The 25,067-nt window shown below is 37.6% G+C and overlaps 2 protein-coding genes across 4 annotated transcripts in view; both read left to right on the forward strand.

The window, feature by feature from the left end:
- The first annotated feature begins 336 nt into the window (after positions 1–336).
- Positions 337–19,811, forward strand: uap1 (UDP-N-acetylglucosamine pyrophosphorylase 1). Of its 2 annotated transcripts, XM_042483864.2 has the most exons (11): positions 337–493; positions 2,249–2,563; positions 5,408–5,612; positions 6,818–6,993; positions 8,078–8,250; positions 13,236–13,429; positions 13,975–14,115; positions 16,038–16,226; positions 16,510–16,551; positions 18,956–19,022; positions 19,115–19,811. In XM_042483864.2, exons 2-11 carry the CDS (start codon positions 2,281–2,283, stop codon positions 19,205–19,207), a joined length of 1,563 nt encoding a protein of 520 aa, XP_042339798.2. In that variant the 5' UTR covers positions 337–493; positions 2,249–2,280; the 3' UTR covers positions 19,208–19,811. The 2 variants fall into 2 exon arrangements, with proteins under 2 accessions (XP_042339798.2, XP_087934037.1); XM_088077911.1 differs by lacking the exon at positions 16,510–16,551.
- Positions 19,812–21,734: 1,923 nt separating this feature from the next.
- Positions 21,735–25,067, forward strand: part of ddr2a (discoidin domain receptor tyrosine kinase 2a) — a 49,731-nt gene continuing 46,398 nt past the window's right edge. For both annotated transcript variants that reach the window (XM_042482525.2, XM_042482532.2), the window contains exons 1-2: positions 21,735–21,833; positions 24,113–24,275. The gene's annotated coding sequence lies outside the window, so the exon portion shown is untranslated. The remainder of the gene's footprint in view (positions 21,834–24,112; positions 24,276–25,067) is intronic.

Below are 25,067 nucleotides of genomic sequence, written 5' to 3' on the forward strand. Positions count from 1 at the left end.
ATCTTTTTGCCTATAGTATAGCATTACATCAAATATTTTTATTTCAACATTTATATTAAGTTTCTTTCTTTTTTTTAAACCTGGAAAACATCAATCCAAAACACTCTTATGTATATACATTTTTTTTTTAAAAAAAGCCCTGAAAAATCACATTTATTATCAGTATTTAGCCTGAATCTTTTAACACAAGCTTCATTGGATACATTCTATGTCAAATATTTCTTTTTTTTATTTTAAATTTATATTTATCATTTATTTTTTATATATAGTCTATCGTTACATCTCAAAAAATATTTCCTTAAACTAGTTATTTAAATTTCCGAGGAGCGCTTGAAGGCAGCACTCCTGCCGCTCCGCCGTCCCGCCGCGTGTGCCACGTCAAACGTGACGTAGCAGGAGGTGTAGTCCGGGTGGGAGGCGACCTGACCAGTACAAGAAACCCCACAGCGGCTGGCATTTATGGTTTTTAACCCGAAAGGAGCACTTGTGAGAGGTAAGAGTTTGATATTTCAGTCATGCTGTCTCTTTATGTCTTTATCGAGCCGTGCTAACTGTTAGCTCCGCGGTTAGCCGGTTAGCTGCTAGCCTGTGCTCCGGTGCTGCTGTCAGTCGCGTGCTGCTCCTGCTGAAAGACAACCTATCAACAAAATTATTGATAATATGTGATTTGCATTGCCAACACATTAATTTGGGAATAGCACGGCACAGTAACGGGAGTGTATTTCATTACAACATGCTGCTATTTAATGATATTTGCAGTGAGTGAAGAGGTATAGCCTCTGTATTGGTTTAAAAAAAGCTTTAAGTTCTGGTCACAGACTCCTGTAAGCAAAGTTTAAAGGCACGATAAATACTTTTAAATCAGAGTCAGTGTCAAATAGTTATCTGTTTTAATCAATGCACTGGCTAATGTTGCTGTAGCCCTCAGCATCCCATTCAACTGCTATAAGTAGGTGTCGATTGATATTGGTTTTTCAAGGGCCGATATCCGATATTTCTGATATGCATTTCAATAGAAATAAAAATCAAAATATTTATGACAATAATTAGAAATTGGAATATAACAGAACTTTGTTGAAATGCCTTTAGCATATGTTTAATTAAACCTGAAACGTCCAACATATACAGCAAGTTCTCAGCAACTTTTTTTTAAAAAGTCAAGCAAAAATTTAAATAAAGATGATTAAATAAAAAAATCTTTTGAGGTTTTACAAAGAAAAAGTTCCTCCCATGCTGACACTTTGTTTGCTGTTTTTGATAAATTAATTTGATCAGCAGTCATTAAGATAAAACCCTGATAGGGATGTCAACTATCAGCTCCAATTATCGGCCAGGCTTAGCTACAGATTTCCCGACATGATGTGATGATTTCCTGGTCCAGCAGGCTGCTCATTATGGGTGTGGATTCAAGCAAACAAACTAATTAAATATTACAGTCGTCACTGAAATCAAGGCTTCCCTTATAGTTTCAGTACAAGATGTAAATGTCATGCTGGGTGGTGCATTATGTTGTCACTGGTTGTGCTGGTTTTACCAGCAGTTTCCAGGCTTGTAGAAATACTGAGGTCATGAGTCCACTTTTCCCCAGAAGAACCCCACCCACCTGCAAAAGATTTGAGTAGCTGTCGAACAAAACAAAATGTTATCTCTTCTAAAGTAACTTTATCTCTTGCATGTAATAGTATAAATTTTTTTCAATGTGTTCATCTCACTTGAGTCATTATTGCAGCAAATTATATCAAGTGGACTGAAAAAGCAATTGATTATATTGTTGTAGTAGGCTACTAAAAGTTAAATTTGTACTTGTAATATTAATAATCTACATGAATTTAAAAAAATGGATACTTGGCATCCGTGTATTGCCACGCAAAAATATCTCGATGCTATGCTTTATCAATTTTTTTTCCCTCCCACCCCTAATACAGCAAAAAAGTAGAAATGCAACAAAAATTTTCTTGATGTTTATTTATTTTTTTTAAATTTTATGTTTTTATTCATTAATTTATTTTCTAAACTAACATCATAAAGTATTACCTTTTTTGGCTTTGAATATGAAAGGACTTTATCTCAGTGACCATCTTTAGGGGTAAATTCTTTGAATTTTATATATATATATAAAATAAAATCCCAGCTCCTTATAAAATGTAGTATTCCGGTTATCAACAAATTCCAAAAAAACCAAACAGTTTTTAAAAATATTTAAATGTAGGAAAACTAACCACTCTTTTTTTTTCCATCTGTGCTTCAGTGTGGCAGAGTTAATCAAAAGCCCGGATCATCATGGACCCAAACGCCAGCGGACTCGCCCAGAGGTTGGCTGAAGCCGGCCAGTCTCATCTCCTGCAGTTTTGGAATAAGCTGAGCCCCGAGGAGCAGGCCGACCTGACCCGCGACCTGCAGGGGATGGACTTTCAGGAGATCAATGGATTCTTCCAGAAGGCCATGGAGATGTCCAGCAGCAGCAAACACGAGAAGATGGACGCCCGCATGGAGCCGGTGCCGCGGGAGGTGCTGGGGAGCGTGACGAGGGACAGGGAGAGTCTCAAAGACTGGGAGCTGGAAGGTGAGCTCCATTAAAAACCATTTCTACACCCAAAAAGTGTACCGCTTCTGTCTGAGCCCTACGTTTTACACTTTTATTTGACCAGTGTGCTACACGCTATCAAGGAAACTAAAAAGTTAAAACGTTTCCTTGTATGCTATAAGGAAACTAAGAGGATATTTCTGACATCATTCTCCGTGGATTTATTACAATGTCATACAGTATGTGTGAGCATGTGAGCAATTACCAGTTGGTGGACTTCCCTAGTTACTGCAGGAACAATAACTCAAGAAACACTGACGCCCTGGCAGCTTTGTTGTTAAGCAACTTTTCAAAGTAATGACCCAGAGGTGAGGCAGAGAAAGTATTTCCTGGTGTCAGACTGAGAAGTCTAAATGGATTTAAAAAATCACATGGCAGCCCAGCAGTGGTGGATGAAGTACCTGAAAGCCATAATTGAGAAAAAATACAGATACCTTATCAGAAAGTGACTTTGGTAGAAGTTAGAGTGACCTATAAGAATATTACTCCAGTAAAAGTCTTAAAGGATCTACTATTTACTGTACTTTAGTATCAAAAGTAATTATATGATATTAAATGTACAAAAGTATTGAAAGTAAGATTATGACTTTTTTTTTCTATGTCCACATTAAAAAAAAGCTCTTTTTGGTTTTTTTTTTTACAAATTAGTTTTTAGTTTCATTTAGGATCCCCATTAGCTACAGCTTAGCTGTCACTATTCTTTGTGAGGTCTAGTACTTATTCATAACATTTCAATGCATAAATACCTTACACAATCAGTAACAGTAAAAACAAAACAAAACAAAAAAAAATAAAATAATAATAATAATAATAATAATAATTTACAATTTCAATAATAAACAGTAAATAATTATAAAAAAGATATTCCTAATAAAAGGATTTAAAGAACAAAATCCATTTTTTTTCTTCCTCCCTCCCATCCATATTTTGTATTACTGAAGCATCTAAGATCCTTAGGGGAAATATATTGGAGTAAAATTATACATTTTTTTAAGGATATATAGTGAAGTAAAAGTGAAAGTTGACAGAAATACAAAAACTCAAGTAAAGTACAGATACTCTAAAATACTTAGGTACTGCAGAGAAGTGAAGTGCCTCAGTATTTTTTTTGGATGATTGACTTCCAACACAAAATCAACATTTTTAATAAATCTTTCCTTAAAAGCTCATGAAGAAGTCCACACTGAGCAGCATCAGAAACTGCCTCCTTGCTCGCTGTGTGGTTGTACAAACTCACAAACTGTTCCCAGTCTCCTGACTGGATTGAAATGTGAGTGTGTTGTTCATTTTGTTTTGCGCAATCCCCCTTGCAGTGGGGGTCTCCAGTATTTAGAGAGTCTGCTGAGTATTGTCCTGAGGGAGGATGACAGTGGAGGCAGGCGGCAGAGAACATCTGGTCTTGATTTGTGCCTGACGTAAATAGAGTTGCTGTTTGACCCTCATTCATGAGGTCATTCTGATCTGTCTGTACCAAATCTGTGTGCAGGGCGTTTTGTGTGTGTGTGTGTGTGTGTGTGTGTGTGTGTGTGTGTGTGTGTGTGTGTGTGTGTGTGTGTGTGTGTGTGTGTGTGTGTGTGTGTGTGTAGTCAAAGTCTAGCAGGCCCGCCCAGTCCGCTGGTATAAACTTTGTCTTTTGGCAGAAAGAGTGTTGCGTATCAAGTCACGTAGCAGCAGTTTATGTAAGATAACTAAGTGTTGTAAACCAGTGGACCACAATAAAGGCAATCAGAGACTCAGGTTGGGTTATTAGATTCCAGATTAGGAATTTATTATGTCGCCAAAGTCCTGTAGGAGTAGTCATAAAATGTTTGGCGATTACTCCGTAAATTATTAGTTTAAGCTTGGATTAATTTGTTTTTTTTATTTATCCAAGATGTCCTTACAAGGATAATGCATTATTGCCATCATTGGAGATTAGATATTTGATATTCTATTAAGATTTTGTATACATTTATGAACACATTAGGCTAGATGTGTTTCACTATCTTAAATGCACTTAATAGCACTTGGGGTGTAAAAGTACATTAATCTGGACACACTTAGACTTTATACTTTTGGAGCTGGACTTTAGGAGGAATATACATTAACTGCATCTCACTCTCGGAGCACAGAGCACACTCTGGGCACAGAGGGAGCAGCAGAATGTCAGGCGTGGTGAAAGTGAAACTTAATTCTGCTGGGTCTAAAAGTTCAAGCAGCTGCTCTTCTCATCCATCAATCACATCAAATCAGCTCTCAACAGATCAATAAATGAATTGTCCATGCTGTGAGTCTCAAACTTCTGCTGAGGAAAAAAAGACCTCATGGAGAGCTCCGCCTGTGCTGCATTGATGGAGCCACAAAAACCTCAGAATTTACAGAGGGGACACAGAATGATACATAGGGACACAGACACATAAAAAATGGGTATTGAACGAAGTACCCTATTGGTATGGGTATAACTTAAAGGGTTCTGGTATTATAATTTTTTACGCGATGCCCAGTCATAATGCCTTTACTATGAAATTGCACATCTGTGTAACCATTTCTGTCCAAGCGCACCTCCTTCCTAAACATCGAAACAGTGCTAGCGTCTTGTTATCGGGCACACAGTGGCAAGCAGCCATGAAAAAGACAATGAGGATATTTATTGATATCGTCTCCAATCAATTGCAGTCCCTTAAATTGAATTTTACTAAAAATGGCATTTTTTTTCATATAAGCAAACATTTTATTATTATTATTTGTTTCTTGAAGAAACTTGTTAGTCACACTCCTAAATAGCTCCCATGTTCTCACTATTGTTTGTGAAAACTCAAACTGTCGTGCTCTGTGCTCCTTCAGGTCTGCGCTGCATCTCTCAGAGTAAAGTGGCGGTCCTGCTGCTGGCTGGGGGCCAGGGAACCAGACTGGGGGTCTCTTACCCCAAAGGCATGTACGACGTGGGGCTGCCGTCCCACAAAACCCTCTTTCAGATCCAGGCCGAGCGCATATTGAAGCTGCAACAGCTGGCTGAGCAGAAGCACAAAACCAACTGCTGTATTCCCTGGTAAGACATCATGTTGGGCTCTGGGAGCTTATTTAGGAAGAGATGACTGAGGCATTTAGGTTGGTGCGCCTGTCAGCTGAATTACTGCTTTATTTGAAGAAAAACTTCTCTTTCTGTAATGAGAGCTAAAACCATTTTGTCCTAGTTGTGTTTGCATGATGATTTACTGGGTCAAAGGAAAGTCAGTGAAGGAAGTTATATTACTGGAAAAGGATTAGCTCCCTGTGGAGCAGATCAAAGGACAGTTTGAAAGATGGAGATAACAGGAGGGCAGTCGAGTGCACAAAGTCTACATAACGCTGCAGTTAGGGCTTTAACAGCCTCTGAAGGTTAGGTCAGAAATGGAGCGATGACATAATCCTCAGCAGGCCTGATTCTGTAAGGAAGCTGTTACATTTTAATTGTCCGACATAAACTTTATTTTCCTGTGGGTTGGGGTTGACGTCAGTCTTATTTTTGTGAACAAGCACTGAGGAAAACGTGGAGAATTTGCATTTATTTGGAAGGATTTTCCTCAACCTGTGTCCTTTCTTCCATCAGCTACATTTTTCAAACTTGTAGAAATTATTTAAAATAGAGGAAAGTTTTAGATTTTTTTTGCTTGACAAAAGGTTTTGGCATTGTATTCTTATAATCAAATAATTTTAATTTTGATTTTTTTGTAAAGAGAAAAAAGCCAAACATTTATTGGTTTCACGACTCTTAATTGTGAGAATTTGATTCTTTCTTTTGTCATATATGATAATAAACTCAGTGGTTTGGACTTTTGGACTTACGGTTGGATTAAAAAAAAAACAAACTGTGTGAAATTGCTCGGAAATCACACAGGGAATGTTTCCCAATTTTTTCACCATTTAATTTGCAAAACAAATAATAATAATGATTATTATTATTGATAAGTTATTTTTATTTATTTTTTTACATAAATCCAGTCTTTATTGTTGGCATGTTTTATAGCAGAAAATTTAACACTGCTTTGGAAAATAGGCTTAAACTTTTTTGTGCTTGAACAAGTTTCATTTCCTAAACAGCTGCGGTTTAAGTTCAGACCGTAACACAAAAACATACCGCAGGCTCTGTCAGGTCAGCAGTGGCTCACAGAGGAGCCACACTGTGACTCAGCTTCAATCAGTCATGAGCGATTGCTGAAAATCAAAAATTATTGTTAGTTCCCGTCTCTTAAGTTTCCCCTGTGCTGCCTTCAGGTACATCATGACCAGCGGCCGGACGATGGAGTCCACCAAGGACTACTTCTCACGACATAACTATTTCGGCTTGAACCAGAACAACATCATCTTCTTTCAGCAGGGCATGCTGCCAGCCATGGACTACAACGGCAAGATCATCCTGGAGAGCAAAGCAAAGCTCTCCATGGCCCCTGGTAAGCCCACTCAGGGTTCCCGCAGATCCTTAAAAAGTCTTTAAAAGGCATTGAATCTTAAAATAAGGCCGTAAATGGTATTAAAATGTCTTAAAAAAATGCTAAGACATGGGAGGTAGGATGTTACAAATCTTTTTTTCTGATGTTGCATTGCAAAATCTCAAAATAAAAGGTAACTTGATTTGATTTGAACTTTATTTATTTCGTATATGTTAAAAAAATGTAATGAAATACAACAAGGATATAATATAGTTATACACAAACATACAAAAACCTATTAAATCCCACCCCTTCTCCATTAGTTATTGAAAATTAAAATACTTCGCTTCCATTTTATACAAAAAAGAAATTTCAATATTCTGTGCAACATATTTACATTGTTATTTAGAAAAGGGGGAAAAAAGTGCAGAAAATAGAGATAATAATAATAATAATAATAATAATAATAATAATAACAAGTAGTAGTAGTAGTACTTCAAACCAGTGCAACAGCATACCATAATCCCTGTAAACACCTGGTGACTGTCAACCCACCATTTTGCCCACTTAAAATAAAAAGTGTCGATGAAAACAGTAATTTTCATTTTATGTCGCAATAAATATTTGGGTAATATTCTCCCAAAGAGTTCACAAAGGCATGCACATCCGGACAACAAAATATTAGTTGCTGGACAAGAGATAATACAAGAAAAGTAAATACAAACTCTTCACACTAGATTTTGCTCCCATAAATATTTAATTCAATCATCACCGTGGTTAAGTGTCGCGCTTTGTACCTGCTGTCTGTCTGAAGAGCATGTAGCATTAAACGTCACCTCGTTGATTATTGAATTAAATATTTATGGGAGCATAATCTAGTGTGCAGACTATTTTTGTCATTTCATTTTCATTTTCTTCAGTTTGGTCATTGTAAAATTGGTCTTAAATTTCATTCTGTGTGGCATTAAAAACAATCTTTAAAAGTCTTAAATTAAGCGTGTTAAACTGTAGGGACCCTGCTTTTGGCTCCATTCACAGTGTTCTGTGTTATTATTTGCAAAGTGGGGTTTGTTTATGTTTCAGTGCCTCTGTGTCTGTGTTTCAGATGGTAACGGGGGTCTTTACAGAGCTCTGGGAAACCAGGGCATCATGGACGACATGGAGCGGAGGGGGATTGAATTCGTCCATGTGTACTGTGTGGACAACATCCTGGTCAAAGTGGCCGACCCCTCCTTCATTGGTTTCTGCGTGAAGAAGGGAGCGGACTGTGGAGCTAAGGTTGGTCACTCCTCTTTCTGTTTTTCTTGTCTCCTTTGATTCAGTTTGTCTGCAGCACTTTTGAAGGGTTTCAGATATATCTTAAGATGAGTTTTAGTACTAATTATGTATTAAAGTGAATCATCAGAGATTGCGTTTTGATGTTTTCTAATTTAAAGGTATTAATTAGGGCTGCAACTAACAAGTATTTTCACTGATTATTTCCTCATATTTTATTGAAAAAAATGATTAGAGATACATGCCCTGTGTAATTTCTTAGAGCACAAAGTGACATCTTGAAACTGTGTTTTTTTTTTTATCTAACTAACAATCCCAAAATCCAAAGCTAATGAGGTTCTTTTGAGTTGTTTTTTTTCCCCTTTGTGATATTTTTTCTTCTACTAATTCTTGAGTTATGATGTTTAAGTTAACTATTGTGATACATAAACACAGGTTATTGATTTAATTGTTTTGTTTTAAAAGTGAAAAAAAAAGTTTGAGGGGAAAAAATATAAGAAAATAGTGAAAAATGCCCTGTTTCATTTCTTAAAGCCCAAGGTGTTGCTTCAAATGTTGTTTTATCTGACAGAGTCCAAATATCCAAAGCTATTCAGTGTAAGAGTTAAGTATGACAAATAGAGCATCACATTCTTACATTTAAGAAGCGTTAAACCAACAAATATTGGTTTTAAATGACTCAAACAATTATGCAACTATCAAAATAGTGGCCTATTAATTTTCTGTCAGTCGATTAATTGAGTAATTGCAGCTCTAATCCCTTTGTGTTACTTTTAACATTTATTTTTGTAATAATAATGGTCTTTGGATTTTTTCTCCTCTGCATAAAAAGTCTTTGTTTAATCAAATGTGACATTTTAAGAGACAGAAGATTAGCAGCAGTTTCCACAGGAGCACGTTAAGCTCATAAATTCCTGTCATAAAGCTTGATGCAGTGATCCCTCATTATTGTGCATCTGCAGCACTGATAAGCTCAGTTACCTTTTATCAGACCAGGAAGTAATGATCATTTTTTAAGTATTCATGCACACAATCATTATAACCTGTCAAAGAGGGTAAAGAAACGTCCACATTAGTCATAGAAACATTGTTGTGTGTCATGAACAAACGATGTCAGCAGTCAAACCATACAGGCTGAATGTGATCCAGTTTGATCAGTCGGTCTCGTTTTAAATTCCTGGAGCTCCGAGTTTGTAGAGTGTCTGTCTTGTATTAAAAGGTGTGGCTCTTTTTTGGGTTTTAGAATAGTTTTATCCCCTTGAAACCTGGAGCAATATCACTTTTCTTGTGCTGCTTTCAGACACCTTTCACAATTATTTAAACCTTTAAACTCTGAGAAAATGGGTTGAAATCTCTGTCAAAAACATGGTACAATGGCAAAAAACAACTTGGTAAGAAAATGTTTGCAAGAAAGTAGATTTAGAAAAATACTTTAAAATCAGTAAGTGAAAAATGTCCAGGAAAAAAGAAAAAACTATATTTTAATTATCATATTTGCATATTTAAAAGTACTTTATAGAATTATTACAATTTTTAAAGCAATTCCAAGTTTTGTTTGCCTTTATTTTTAAAAACTTACTTTGTCTTTTTTTCTGGTTCTGTTTTATTTGTTTGTTTTACTAATTTTCTGGTAATTTCTTTTTACTTTTTGCTAATTTCTCTCAAATTTTGGGGTGATTTCTTTGGTTGAAAAGAAAGAAAGAAATGAAGCCGTTCTGCTCAGGTTTCAGAGGGCTGACTGACGCGCCCTCAACAACTGCACCTTCCTCAGCTCACCACCAGGTGGCGATGCAGCACGCTTCGTGTCCTCCTGAGGTCTTCAGCAATAAGTTCATGAGAGCTTTCTAGGAAACTTGAGGTTTGAGCCCAGAATTCAGTCTTCATCGTGGTCTCAGATAACACGAGTGTGATTTAGTGATGCCACTTTTTCCGAAACAGTTTCTCTGCGTGTGCTTTCATTTTGGGAAGAAAAAAGGGCCTTTCAGGGCACAACGGTTGAACTGGAAGCTTTTTTTTCAGCTTGTGGATAAACCATTTTCATGACTAGTTCTAGCTTTTCTCCTCTTTTGTTTCATCATCTGCTTGTTTTTGTTTTGCTACTAGTAACATTTACATGATTTAAATAGTTGCGATGCTCCTCACAGAACAGGTTCAGACGTTTGAGACAAGTTTAGGGAGAAGTTCCACTTGAAAAGCTTGTTTAACCAGTTTTTCTTTTGCTGTTTCACTTTACTCTCTTACTAATTTCTCTCTCTCTCTCTATATATATATATCTATATATATATATCATGCTGATGCTCATTTGGCCCTGTTAGATTCCTTAAAAAACAACAATTTATAAAAGCTAGGGAGCCAGACAGTGACTAATTTTAAACTAGATCATCAAAACGGTGTAACTGTAGACAGCGGTGAGTTGAATACTGAATCAAGTATAAAAGGACAATTACTAACCCTTAAAAAATTACTCAGTTAAAAGTAAAAAAAAAAATGTACCAGACTGAAAAATTACTCAATTGTATGTTACTTTCTGGTGGGTCAGTGCAAAATGAAAAAGTTTAGTGTTCTTTCTTTTTTGTGTATTATTAGTATGCAAAGTAACTTTTAAGTGAAAAATAATGATAAAAACTTTTTTTTAATAAATTAAAAACCCAAACCCTTTTTAATGAAGACTGGTGGATTTTAAAGCCCAGCAGACGGCTGGCTTCAAGATAAGTTAATGTTACTATCATAACATCAATGAAACATGACAAATTAACATATTGAAAGCTCACGTTAGCCAGATAATTACATTTTCACTCACCGTTTGTGCAGTTTGGGTTCAGTGTGTTTGCGGAGACCAGAGGACGACTTTGTCAAAGCAAAGATTTTGGTGTTCCTGAGAAAGAAGAGCGAGCAGTTTATTAGATTTTAGTATAAAATTGTGGTCAGGTACTGTCGCTGGAAGCCGCCTCTTATATCATCACATTGTGGTCAAACAGCACATTTAAAAACAACAAATGTTAACTAAAGTGCTTTACAAGGAGATAAAATAAAATAGAGGCATTACAAATAAAAACACAAGAAATGAACAAACCACCATAAATAGGAGAAAGTAAGTAAAGTCAATAAAAGCATTCAATATGACAAAATTCCAACACAAAGATAGCATTTCACAGACAATAAAACAAAAATAAAATAAAACAAAATAAAGGTAGAGTCATGCAGTGTGGTCTGACATGTCATCGTAGTGATGGTTAAAAGGCGAAAGAAAAGAGATGGGTCTTAAGACGGGTTTTAAGTGTCTCAGTGGACGGGGAAGGTCTGATTGTTTGATTGTCAGGTGGTGGGATGCCCAGTTGCTCACCCCATGTACAAAGGCTATGTCCTTGCAGCAGCAACCACAGGTTCGATTCCAACCCTTTGCTGCACGTCATCTCTTCTCTCTCCCCCTTTCACTTTAAAAGCTGCCCTATTAAAAGCCAAAAAGACAAAAAAAAAAACTTGAAAAAGACAGGTTGTGCATCTTTTTCTTTCTCTTAGCTTCTAGCGATCTAAAAGTGACAAGAACCTGAATTTGAGGGAAATTTCTCATCAAAATTAAGAAAAAAATGTATTCAATATCACAAAAACAAGAACTAAGTGAAGCTTGAAGTAACTAATTGGCCGGTTGATATCAGATGGGTTGCAGGTAAAAGTTGTTTACACAGTTGTTGCCTCGGTTGCCAACAATAGGAGATCCAAACATTAATAAACAATAAACCAAAAAGAGAGCAGACAATAAGCTTTTGTTGGCTGATGCTTTATGTGTGGTCCAACAGGATATGATCTCAGAGTTATTCATGCATTTATGACTAACCATTGCTGCCCAGTCATTCCTAATTAAATTTAGAAAAAATATTTCATCCCATAGCAACTTAATAAAATACATCAAGAACATGCTTTCTTGTATTCTCGGGTTGTTTCATCACAGTTTTGCTTTCCCTTCCTCTTCAAAATCACATGTAAATGAAATCATGTTTTAGATCCTGTTCTTTTTGCCTCCTCAGACCGACTGTGTCCACAGTCAAATAATTTTTACCAGACTTCCAGCAGAATAGATTTAAATATTTCACAGCGTGGACCTAAAGGTTGCCCAGATCCCGCTCCTGTTTGACATTACGAGATGAAGCATCAGATCAGAGCAGAGTCCCACCCTCCCATCATAAATTACTAAGCTCCACTACAGTTCATGTGGCTTCACCACCGCCACCACCCCTACCCCTCACTCCACCCCGCTCACCAACCCCTCATCAGGACTCCACTCTGTTATTAGCGACCAACAGATGGGGAGAGGGTTTTTTTCAATCAGTGCAGACTTTAACTTACTGGCTCTATAAAGTATAAATACCCCAAAAAAGGCTTTAGTTTTTGAGATACATCTGCCCGAGTTAGAACAAAGTTTTTTCCATAACTATAAAAAGACTAGTTTTTGAGATGAATGCTTGTATAGAATTATTTTACTACAAACTTAGTTTATTTGGTTCATGTTTGGATCCTCAGAAAAACTGAAAATAGTGAAAATGTATGCTTCTCCAAAAGTGACATCGTCTGCCGTATCACGTGTACCTCTGGAAATAATGATCAAATTTGGACTAAATGATCACAGACAATTATTATATATAATACAGCAATTGTTTCATCGATACCTTTGTTCATCTTTGAAGTTTATACATGTTAAAATACAGGATTTACAGGTGGAAAAAAATTAAATTGAGGAAATTAAAAATTGGAAAGGTATATGCATAACACAAAAGTTAAAGCTAATACAGAAGATGATACAAAAGGAGAACGCCAGACAGGGAATGATATTATATTGAGTTTTTTTTGTGTGGTTTTTTTTTTTTTTGCTAATTTCTATCATTTTACACAGTTAAAGATGACTGACATTTGAATTTAATGTGTTAATAGTTCAGTCGTTAAGCTTTTGGTATGCAAGTTGCAAAAAACTCTTCTTGTGTTCTTGTTTTCAGGTCGTTGAGAAAACCAATCCGACGGAGGCAGTGGGTGTGGTCTGCAAGGTGGATGGGCTTTATCAGGTGGTGGAGTACAGCGAGATCACCCTGGCAACTGCTGAGAAGCGCAGCGCTGACGGCCGACTGATGTTCAACGCAGGAAACGTGGCCAATCACTTCTTCAGCTTCTCCTTCCTCAAAGACGTAGTGCAGTAAGACCAATGCACCTCAAACTTACAGCACTGTGCAAAAGTTTAAGGCCACTTTAAACTTTGTTATTTCAGTGAGATTATAATGATCATACATATCTATTTCTCAGTAGTCTCTTTATTAAAATACAACCAGAATATACAGGAAATATGTATTTAGTATAAAAACGGAAATTTTTTTTTACGTATTTACACCAGGCTGCATTCAAGATGTGTCCAAAACTCAATATCAATTGTTTTAGCTACCTTTTGTTATGGTTGTACGATCCCATGTTTCACACTAAATATTTACTTCAGTCTGAGGAAGTTTATTTTTTTGTTTTTTGATGCATTGTACATGTTCTCTTTATTATTTGTATCTTAATAAAGAGAAATAAATGTATATATATCCTCATTACAACTTTGCTAAAACAACAAATCTTTAGTGGCCTGAGACTTTTGCACAGTACTGTATGAACACTTTTTGTGGGCTTTCATGCAGTAGCTCCACTGTATTATAAAGTAAATGTGCTGCAGTGAACCAGCTTTTTTCTCTGTTTATACATCAGGAAGTACGAGCCAAAGCTGCAGCACCACGTGGCCCAGAAGAAGATCCCATATGTGAATGCGGAGGGTCAGCTAATCAAACCAGACAAACCAAATGGGATTAAAATGGAAAAGTTTGTCTTTGACATCTTCCAGTTCGCCAAGTGAGTTGCAGTGCATTTTTTCCACAGTGGGCACAGAGTGTGTGACAGCAGACAGCCTCTCGCCTCAAACGAAAAGGCCTTAAAGCACTGAAGAGTACAATGAATATCTTATGCTTCTTGTGAGAGGTGGCTGGATTGCATATGTTCTTCTGGCAGGCCTCGGGGCTCTGGGTTTGACTGGTCCTTGATCTGTCCTTCCATGCATGAACCAACCCCCTTTTTCCATCCCCGATCCCTATCCACCAGCCCCAGTCCTGTCATTGCTCCAAGGTCTGGTCCAGCGCTCCGAGGCTGCCAAGCTCCCTGCAGGAGGACGGAGGTTTATGAGCTGTTCGCTCATTCCACCTCCTCCAGTGTTGCATGACATCAGCTTTGAGTCACGTCACTACTAATAGAACTATACATCTAATGAAAGGATTCCTGTAATGATTGACTGATGGAAAAACACTGCAGACACGAACGGCTTCCTTCGAGGTTTATTCGTTGGATTTCAAAGTAAAAGGGATGAGAGATGGTTTTCTGTGTCGCTGAGGAGATGGATTACAGTTGTGCCCAAACTGGCAGTCTAGCAGTTTTAGCAGAATCCAGATGGGCTGACTCACTTTGCAACCAGATTTTAAAAAAGTCTTTTTTTTTTTAAATCTCTCTCTCAGTAGTTTGGCCGAGGAACTAGTGTGTTGTTGATGCGATATATTATGTACGGTTGCTGTTCACCTGCCAAGTGTTATAAAGTCAATAATGATTTGATTTTCTTCTATGTCATGCATCAGTTTTGCACTTGGCCTGATTATGTGATTAGTTTGGATCATCACAGGTTTGTGAGGTGATTTTTGGCACACACTCGATCACATGTGGCACACTGGCTCAAAGAGACGTTCTTTTTTTTGCTTATGCAGTTATTACAAAAACGTCTTTCATAGGAATGAATGGCATGCCGTGTTGAAATGCTGTATACAGATTTCTTAATACATTAATTAATGTGAAATTACTGATTAATTTCCCGCACATAAACTAATCATTTCAGCCTTAACTTTTTGTTTTTATGTAACTGTTATTTAACCAGGAAGCCCCTTGAGATGGAAACACAGCAGCTACAGTTTGAGGAGGAACAAAACACAACAGCAGGAAATACAGTCATCAAACACACAAAGAAGAGACTAAAATCAGGGCTGCGTTCAGCCCCGACAAGATGTAGCAAAACATTTATTAAAACAGAAATGTTGGTGTGTTAAACACTGTTGTGTTACGCACGCGCACTGCCTTTTAATGTGGTGGTGTTTAATTTAGTTCAGTTCAAAGTGGCTTTATTGGCATCATTCCCAAAGTGAATTTGGTTTATATACACATACCTGCTGATTGGTTTCAACCAACAAATGAGAGAAACTGGACCTCAAAGCCAGTCGCACACTGTTTCAAGGAAACATGTTGTTGAAGCAAAATGCTGCATATTGTTTTCAGGTTTCAAAGGTTTCAATTTTCAAAGGGAACTAGATTTTTAAGAGAGAGCAAAGTAGGAGAAGGCTTTTCTTTCCCAGATTATTGAGTGGCAAGTCAGCGGCTAGACGGCTATCATGTGACAATGACTTTAGAGATTAGCCAAGGTGAGCGGTGCACCTAAGAGGAGTCTTGGCTCAGATATTCAGTGGCTAGACCCGTGTTATATCAAAATGTGTTCCCCTGTCAAACAGGGTTTCCCTACACTTTAATATATAGTGTTTCATGTACGAGGAAACGCACATCGATGGGGAAACAGTCTTTGACACAACGCCAGATCTCCACAAATACTGACTGATGCCCTGATGTCTGTTTCCCCTCTAAATTATTTGTCTTTGTCAGACCGATAGTTGCTAGATTGGAGGAGCATTGTTCACCCTTTGCTGTGCTTGCCTGCACACTGATGTGCTGCTGTGTGTCTCCAACAGGACGTTTGTTGTGTACGAGGTGCTGCGGGAGGACGAGTTCTCCCCGCTGAAGAATGCAGACAGTCAGGACGCAAAGGACACGCCCACCACGGCCAGACACGCCCTCATGTCCCTCCACCACCGCTGGGTGCTCAACGCTGGGGGCCACTTTATCGACGAGAACGGCAGACATGTGCCCGCCATACCCAGGTGACCACAGCCAGCCAGTTAAAACAAATCGTGCATGTTACTGCACACACACACACACACACACACACACACACACACACACACACACATACACATCATGTTTGGCATGAACAGAGAAACGGGTTCTTTGTGCTCCCTCTCCACAGTTTGTGTACAGACTATATGCATTGGCTTTTTTTGTTTGTTTTTTTGTTTGTATTATATTCTTTTAGCCTCACACTCTCACTTCCCCTCCTCTCTCATGCTTGGTCTTGCTCCTGTGTGTCCCGTGCAATGTTTCCAGAGACGGAGCAGCAGGCAGTGTCACAGATGATGGCAACAGAAAGTAATTATTATCCCCCTGCAGTCCTGAGTGCATGGTGATGGGGTTTTGGCTTTCTTTCCTGCTCGCTCAGACGTGTTAACACTGTATAACATTTCTTCTGATCCCCTTTCCTTCATTATTACTGAAAATAGGAGTATGTGTGGGTGCATGCCAGGCGGCAGCCATTTCTTCGTCTCTTTACAGCCAGTTGTGATGAAGGAAATGACAGCGAGGATCAGTTTAGACGACTGAAAACACAGTGCTCTTAGCGTCCTGGTCAGATGATGTACAGTCATAATGGCCTGCTGACAGATCATTTTCCCCTCAGATGGTTGCTACTAATATAAATAATGTATTGCATGCTGGGTACTGGTCTCTCTTTCTGGCAAACAGTGACAAATCTGCACTAGATGATGAACCTGTTGATTTGTGTGTAAAAAAAAAAGTTCCGACAAAGCCAGCCGTTCTCTGCCTTCTAGTCAGCCTTTGAGTTTAAATCCACCTGCTTTTTTTTCCGAGATGTAATAATACGGCCCTGTCTGCACATATACAGGTATTTTTGCAAGCGGAAATTTTCCTCTAAGTTTTGGCCTCGTGTCCACATGCAAACAAAGATTTGTTCACTAAAACTGAGATTTCTTAGAATGCTTCTAAGGTGCAGATTTTGTAAATCTCTAGTTAGTTTATCTGTGTGAATGTAGAAATTTGAGTGTTTGGGAAATGATGACGTTATCTTACGTCATGCATGCCCGTTGTTCCAACAACAACAACAACAAACAACAAACAACAACAACGTTTTGTTTGCGCTGCCAGTTCTAATGACTACTTTTCACCAAAACTCGTGCACTTTTTGCCCAGGGCTATCATTAGCCCGAGACTAAGAGTTACCGACGGCTAACTTAGCCCCTTGTCATACACATAATGTTTACCCAGGGCTAACTGAAGCCCAGGTCTATATTATTCACACTGCATTTCTACTAGCCGGGGTTAAACGACTATAAGATCATGTAACTCATTTTTAACAATCTAAATTCTGCTATTCACTAAATCCCATTTCACACCAGCAATTTTAAGCTCTAAAAAGATAGAAACTTCATGGGATAACACTGACCCTGCTCCAGAGCAGGGCCAGCAAGCCGTAGGCTAAAATCGGGAAAAAAATAGACAGAAGAGACACAAAATGAAAACAAAGGAGTTAAAAAAAAGAAAGAAAAAAAAAACACAAAGAAATGCAAGGCACAAAATCACCACAAGGACAAGGAGACACAAAAGGACCACAAGGGAACACAAAAGGACATCAACAACAGGCAAAATAACAAAAGGAGACACAAAATGACTACAAACACATGCCAATCAACCACAAATGCATATAAAATGACTATAATGAGACTGATAATGACCACAGGGAGACTCAAAATGACATCAAAAACAGACAAAATGACCACAAGGAGACACAAAATTACTACAAAAATGGGAGAAACTAACACAAAGAGACACAACCAACTACAAAAAGCCACAAAGAGACACAAAATGACCATGAGGAAAACAAAATGACCACACAAATGGAAAAAAAACCCAAGAGACAGAAAACGACTATAAAGAGACACAGAACGACCAAAAAGGCACAAAATAACCTCCATAAGATTCAAAATGACCTCGCAGAGACACCAACACCTACAAAAAGAAACAAAACAACCAGAGGAGTCACAAAATGACTACAGAGACACAAATGTTTAAAAAAGACAAAATTAGCTCACAGACACAAAACTTTGTTCTGCGTTCTTGTGTGGACAGAGACATTTTGTAAAGCAAAGGTCATTTGGACAGAATTATTTTGTAAAACAGGAGGAAAATATCCGTTTTTAAGAATATCCATATACATGTAAACGGGCCTAAATGAGCATGTGCTTCAATAACATTCATGGCGCCCATGAATGTTATTCTGGCTCTTACTTAAAGGGCTTTTTCCTCAATCATTCAGCTTTCCCTCCAATCTAATGATGCGGCTGTGTGGACAGCTGCTCAGAAAACACCTGATGTGTGATCACTGATTGTTGTCTGTAATGATTATCCAGAAATAAATAAGACGAGTGATGGCAATGTGGTGGCAAATTCCTCCCGTTTTCTGTACATTTCAGAAGCGCCGGGAGGAGATAAAACCACATTACCTGCCACTCATCTGTTTTCCTCTAGAGGAAGTCTGTTACGGGTCAGAGGGCTAATCAGAGGTCACGTTTGGGAATGATGAAGCTCTAATTCTCTGCCTTTTGAACTCTAATCACAAGCCGCAGTAGAAGAACAGCTGTGTCAAGGACGCACAGCTGCTTCTCTCAGTCCCTCTGCCTTTTCATGAGACAATCGGCCATTCTGTTTAACTTTTTTCTTCTCCTCATCCTCCTTGAATTTGCTCGTTTTTCCGACGCAGCCTGAAGGACGGAACAGACCTGCCAATCAAATGTGAGATCTCCCCACTGGTGTCCTACGGGGGAGAGGTAAGGAGGCGAAATGGAAACTCCAGATGTTGTTGCTCCTGCTGGCGAGCTGAAATAATCAATGTCCTGTCGGTGTTGTTTACTGCTTTAAGGGCCTCGAAGAGCTGGTGAAGGGACGAGAGTTTCATCCAAACCTGATGATCGACGAGAATGGCGTCCACGAGCTGGTGAAGAACGGAGTTTAGACAACAAAGGTAGAGAGAGAGACAGACAGAGAGAGACAACCCAAAGACCAACCTCCCTTTGTCTCTCAACATTAGCGGGGAGAAACTGTGATGTCATCGCTGTGCAATAACAATTGTCTGCGTGCATGTGTTCATGAAAGAGGCCGCCCTCTCCAAAATGAATGAACGAGCCGGATGAAGTGTCATCGTTTACTTTTCTTTGCCTCGTATGTTGAAGTCTTACTCGGTTCATGTTTGTTTTGAAGAGCACTTGGACACGGCATGAAGGCCGAAATCCTTGTCACACTGACCAGATGAAGCAGTCTTCAGGTGCATCTATTTATTTTGCTTATGAGACTTATTTTTATATGTACTGGTAGACGCTCTATAGGTGGGAATTGCCATCTACTCGTTTTGGCTGGTGATTTTTAAAAGACATTTGACTGAGATGAATCAGTCAGAAAGATGTTTCTTACTAGCATGTAATCAAGGTACATGGTACGGGCTGTGGGGGGTATTTATAATATCTGCTTCTTTCTGCTTGTAATCATTGAAGAATAGATATTCAGCTTTAAGATGATTTATATCACCTTTATTAAAAAAAAAATCCTAATTGGAAAACCTACTGAATGTGTTGTCTTTGTGTGCGAGCATACAGGCTAAACTGTGCCTAATAGTGAGTGTGCAGGAACAGTTGTCCATTAAGACATTTGCCTTTAGAAATAAGGGACTGTTTGTTAAAGGGAGGCACATCAAATAATTTTGTAAGCACTGTGGAGGGACTTATGTTTTTTATTTTGGCTTAGGGACAGGGCACGCAACTTCAAATGGTTGGATTTTGTTGTTATTTTACCGCTAATTTTTAAAGAAGACACATTATTAGAATCTTTTAGCACTTTTCTAGGTCATTTCCTTGTTTTTCTGTTTTTAATTTTCTTTATAAAAAATCATTTTCAGGTCATTTTCTTGTGTTCAACTTCTTGTTTTTCAAGGAAATCAAGTCAATTTGCTCAGGTTTCAAATGATAAAAAAATCTTCAGAATTATACAATTTATCACAGCTAGAAACTGTACAAACAGACATTATTCTTGAATTTTCAAATTTCAGTCAGTTCTTGAATGCATCATGTGCAACAAATACTTCAATCAGAAAAATAAAATGAAATCTAAGCTTAAAAAAGTGATATTTCAGCAAAATCACTTTACATGTCTCATTTAAAATTTGGCCAATAAAAGTTTGCACTAACCAGCATTCACAATAAGAGTGAAGAAATAAGTTTTATTTTCAACTCCAGGATTGCAGGATTTTAGGCTTTAGTCTTCAAATTTTAACCTCCAAACATCAACTAGAAAGTGTGTTGGGTTTTTTTTTTTTTTTTAAATCTAGCAGCTAATTTATATAGAGGGACGGTCTTGCATTTTGAACTCACACCCCAGCCACTCACTCTACTCTAATAAATAAAGAACAGTCCCTAAGCATTACACGTTTTCTGACAAATCATCTGAACAATATGTGACTGTGTGAGTTTCACTTGCCTGTGTGTGCTTGGTGTGTTTTTTGCATTATAGTTGCTGGTGTCTTGAATCAGAGTTTCCAGCACATGGTTTATGTTTAAGATGGGCCAGAGCATGCAACACTGCTGCTGCAGCTACTCAGGAAATATTCTTTGTGGCTCCTTTCTGACTCATTTTCTTTCTCAGTCTCTTGCTCCATGACTGCATTATGATGTGAAACAACAACAGCATGGACACTTCGGCACAAAAACACCCACTTTGAGATTTGTGTCCCAGTCTGCATATGGTTCTTTGCACAGATTATATGTTTTAGTAGTGTGTTAGTTTTAGTAGTCGCTTTCTATTGGTGTTTGTGTGCGCTATTTTTCTTCTTCTTTAATGAGTTCATTATCTGAAAAACATACAGATATACAGACAAACAAAAGTCATAAAATGAGAAGAATAAAGACTTAAACAAACTTAATAATAATCATGCAATTTACATTTTATAATGTTAGGATTTTTATTATATGCATCATATTATAATTGTTTGACTTAAATGTCTTCATAGATTTTTGTTCTTTATGTTAGATAATATGGTGGAAGATGTAGGCCTAAAATACACAACTTATTTTCAGTCTTATCTTGACTGAAATATAGTGTTACATCAAACATAATTATTGCAACATTTAGCCTATCTTAAGGTTTTTTTTTTTTTTTTATGACAACATCAATCCAAAACATTCTGGTGCACATAAATTGAAAAAATAAGTGAGGTTTTTTTTTTCAGTCCAAACAAAAAATCACATTTATAATCAATATGCAGCTTCAATCACTCAAACACACACTTCAATTCTTTGTTTTATCTTGAAAGATATCTCCTTAACTTTAGTGGTGAGGTTGCGTATAATTTCTCCTGTGTACCCATGGATGTATTAGAGTGAAATCGCAGGTGCCCCATGGATGTGTTAAAGGGAAGTCGTGTACCAGGTGTGTAGGAGACAACAGTGACCGGCGAGAAAACGCGAACGGCTATATTTAAAGCCAGTGTTTGATTTGTCCATTTTGGGCTACTGTAGAAACTACATAGAAACATATGAAAGAGGCGGGAAGAGGACCTGCTTCATATGTAAATATTTACGGCTCTTTCCAAGGTAACTAAAACACCTGTGTACTAATGTACTATGCAAATTCAGCTGCAGTTATCTGTTCAGTGTTTACCGTCATATTAGCGCTTCTGTGAGGCGACTTTGACACAACAGTGCTGTCAGCTAAATGCTAACGCTAGCATAGCAACATGCTCACAGTGTCAATGCTAATATGATTGAATTTATTGATCTAAAAATAAGGCATTAATTGGCAGTAAAATGTCTAAAACCAATCTTTCAAATGACTTAGAAATGCTTAGACAGTGGATCATTTTTCTGATTTTGCATTGCTAATGCTCAAAATAGTAGTTAATTTAAAAAAACAAACAAAAACATAATGCCTCTTGCATTAAAATTACCAAAGAGTCATGTTTTATCTTACAACAAGTGTTTGAAAAATAACTTAAAGTTACTCCTAACCTTAATTGGTTGCGTTTTTTATTCTGTGAATATTGACTATTGTAAATTTGTTCCTAAATTGCAGTTTAAGTGACATCAAATGAGTCCTAAAAAGTCTTGAATCCCACTTGCCTGAAGTTGTAGGAACCCTGAGAATACAAACAATACAAACAAACAAGGTGCATTTCAAGTAATAATAACCTCAGCCTTAGGTTGAGCTAACAGATATAAAACCCAGATACAAAAGAATAGAAACATAACAGAAATAAAATGTAAACCATTAAAATACAACTTAAAAGCCAGGGCTATCTCCAATCTATTTTAACATATTTAGTAACAAAACCAACTTAAGATCTTTCATCTTTAACAAGTTTCAGTGATTCACTCATAGATCATAAAGTGCAGTTTTTGGAGTTATTGCAGGCAGACTGAATCAGATAAAAATGTATAACGTGATAATGGCGTCCTGAGGGGAACGTGCAGTATGTGTGCACCAAGTTAAATGGCAATCGCTCCAATGATGGGCAAGAAATATTTCACTCATAACCACAAATGTTAACCTCAGACGCTAGTGGAGAAGTCAAGGGATAACTGAAGTAAGGAGCCGTCATCCTCTGGTGAGCAGGAATGTCTGCACAAAATTTCAGGGTAATCCATCTAATAGTTGTTGAGATACTTCAGTCTGGATGAAAGACGGGGACTAACACAGTCATTGGCATCCCCAGAGGCCAACCTTGCATGCCTAAAATTCTGCAGCTAAATAAAAGTAGAAAATAAAATCCATAAAAATATTTATTTTTAAATTTCCTCCACCCTTTAGAGTACTGCAAGATAGGCTTCCTCATCAGGACACTCCATAGGTATGGAGGCTGAATAATGACGTAAGCATCCATAATTAAAGAAATGTTTAAAGATTTAGACAACATCTATAATCTATAAACATTTAGATGTTTATAGATTTACAAAAATGTAGAAAAATAGATAAATACTTTTTAGATATTTATTTATTCACAGTTTAATTGTCAACTTTTAGTTATGCTTTAACCCATTTATTTCTATTTTTGTTAAATAATTCATTATTCACTTATTCTTCTATTTAAATATTTATACATTTATTCTGTATTTATTCATACATTTATTTATCATCTTTTTAAACGTATTTATTTATACATTTAATTATGTATCCACTGATACTTAAGTCATTTTTCTTTGTCCATAACAGGCAACTTTTGCATTAGATAAGAAGATTGCTTGAATGAAACCACCACATTTCCGAATAACGGTTAAAATTCTTTAGTGCGGTTAAATGGTTCAGACCACATCAAAAGTGAAACACACACTTTATGACATCAGTAGAGAACAACCTCTCTCTGACACCTGACTCACACTTTTCACAGATCTGGTTTGACTATTAAGGTTGTGACTAACTGCAGTTTGTTGGGGCCACTGAGTTTAATTTAAAAAAAAAAAAAAAGAAAAAGCTGCCTCTTAGCTATTTCGAGCACAGTCAAAGGCCAATATTTTACGATAATCAAATCTACAATAAGACAATGTTAAAGCCATGCATTCACAATATTTAAACCAAAAAAATGCACCCAACACAGAAGCAACAAACACATTCTATAAATCTGTTGTTAAATGACGAAGTAACGCAGCCTTGAATCGCTTCAGCCTCTAGCTGTCAAAAGAAAGACTCTTTTCAGGAGGAAGAACGCTCTCCGATTGAGCGTTGGATTCTGCCTTAATTGAAACCTTATGTGTGGCATGAGGAATTCTGGGACTTTGGCTCGATCCCAAGAATCCACAGAATGTGAAGGTTTTTTTGCTGCCTCCCCCTCTCTCTCTTTTTCTCCCTCTCCTCTCCCTCTCCTTTTTCCTATGTGCAGAGGTGTCTTACATCAGCCCAGTGAGCCCTGGTGAAGGCGATTGAGAGTGAGCGAGCGTGAGAGAGAAGGGCTCGGAGTGTAACGTCCAGCCGCCTTGACTCTCGCTGGAATAATCTGAAACCATCTCTGAACAAATGGTCTGAAAGGAGAAGACGTCTTAGAAGTAAGTCATCCTTTTCTTTTACACTTTTCGACACAACTTTTTCCTGTTTTATATCATCGTTTAGACTCCAAACTTCAAAACTGTCCACCTTTCTATGATCCTGTGAAAGTATCTTAAAAGTTTCCTTAAAGTATTTCATACTTGGAGCCTCGGCTGCATGTTTGAACTCCATGTACCTTTTGTGTGAAGTAGCTGCTGTTTGCATGGCAGACTAGAGGAGTGGACAGCAGAGCAGAGCGATGCCAGATTCAAACTTCTCTCTGCTCTGATGCAGATCCAGCTGTTTCCAGCTCAAGTCATTATAAGTTGTTTTTCTCTGCTGTGTTTGGACGCTCGTCCTTCGTCTGATTTGACTTCAAATAATGATCAGGGTTCAAAAGAAGAATCTGAATGAATCTTCTCTTTATAAATGTCATCCTTTTTTTCATTTTGCATAAAAAATTGCACCTTCTTCAATAAGTTCAAACGACAGACATGTTGGAGATTTAAAGATTTAAGCGTCTGGAGGTTGGTGTTTTTACTGCATCGCTCAAACGTCTCCCTATTGTTCAGAGCGCCACAAGCTCTTCTTTTTACGAGCAACAGAAGAAGTGTAACTAATGTGAAAATGATGTGAAACTCATTTGAATGTCTTGCACCAAGCTCACACACATTTTTGTTTGCTTTATTGTGGCGGGGTGGTCAGGAGTATGTTTTGGAAAAGTTAAACAACTGACTCATTTATGGTTTACTGCGGTCAGCTGATGAAATGTCGAATGCTCAAGTTGCAGCTTTGAAAAAGATTCCCATGCC

The sequence above is a fragment of the Plectropomus leopardus genome, chromosome 5 (genome assembly GCF_026936395.1).
Source record: "Plectropomus leopardus strain MGB_pleo_1.0 chromosome 5, ASM2693639v1, whole genome shotgun sequence".
NCBI classification, from domain to species: Eukaryota; Metazoa; Chordata; class Actinopteri; order Perciformes; family Serranidae; genus Plectropomus; species Plectropomus leopardus.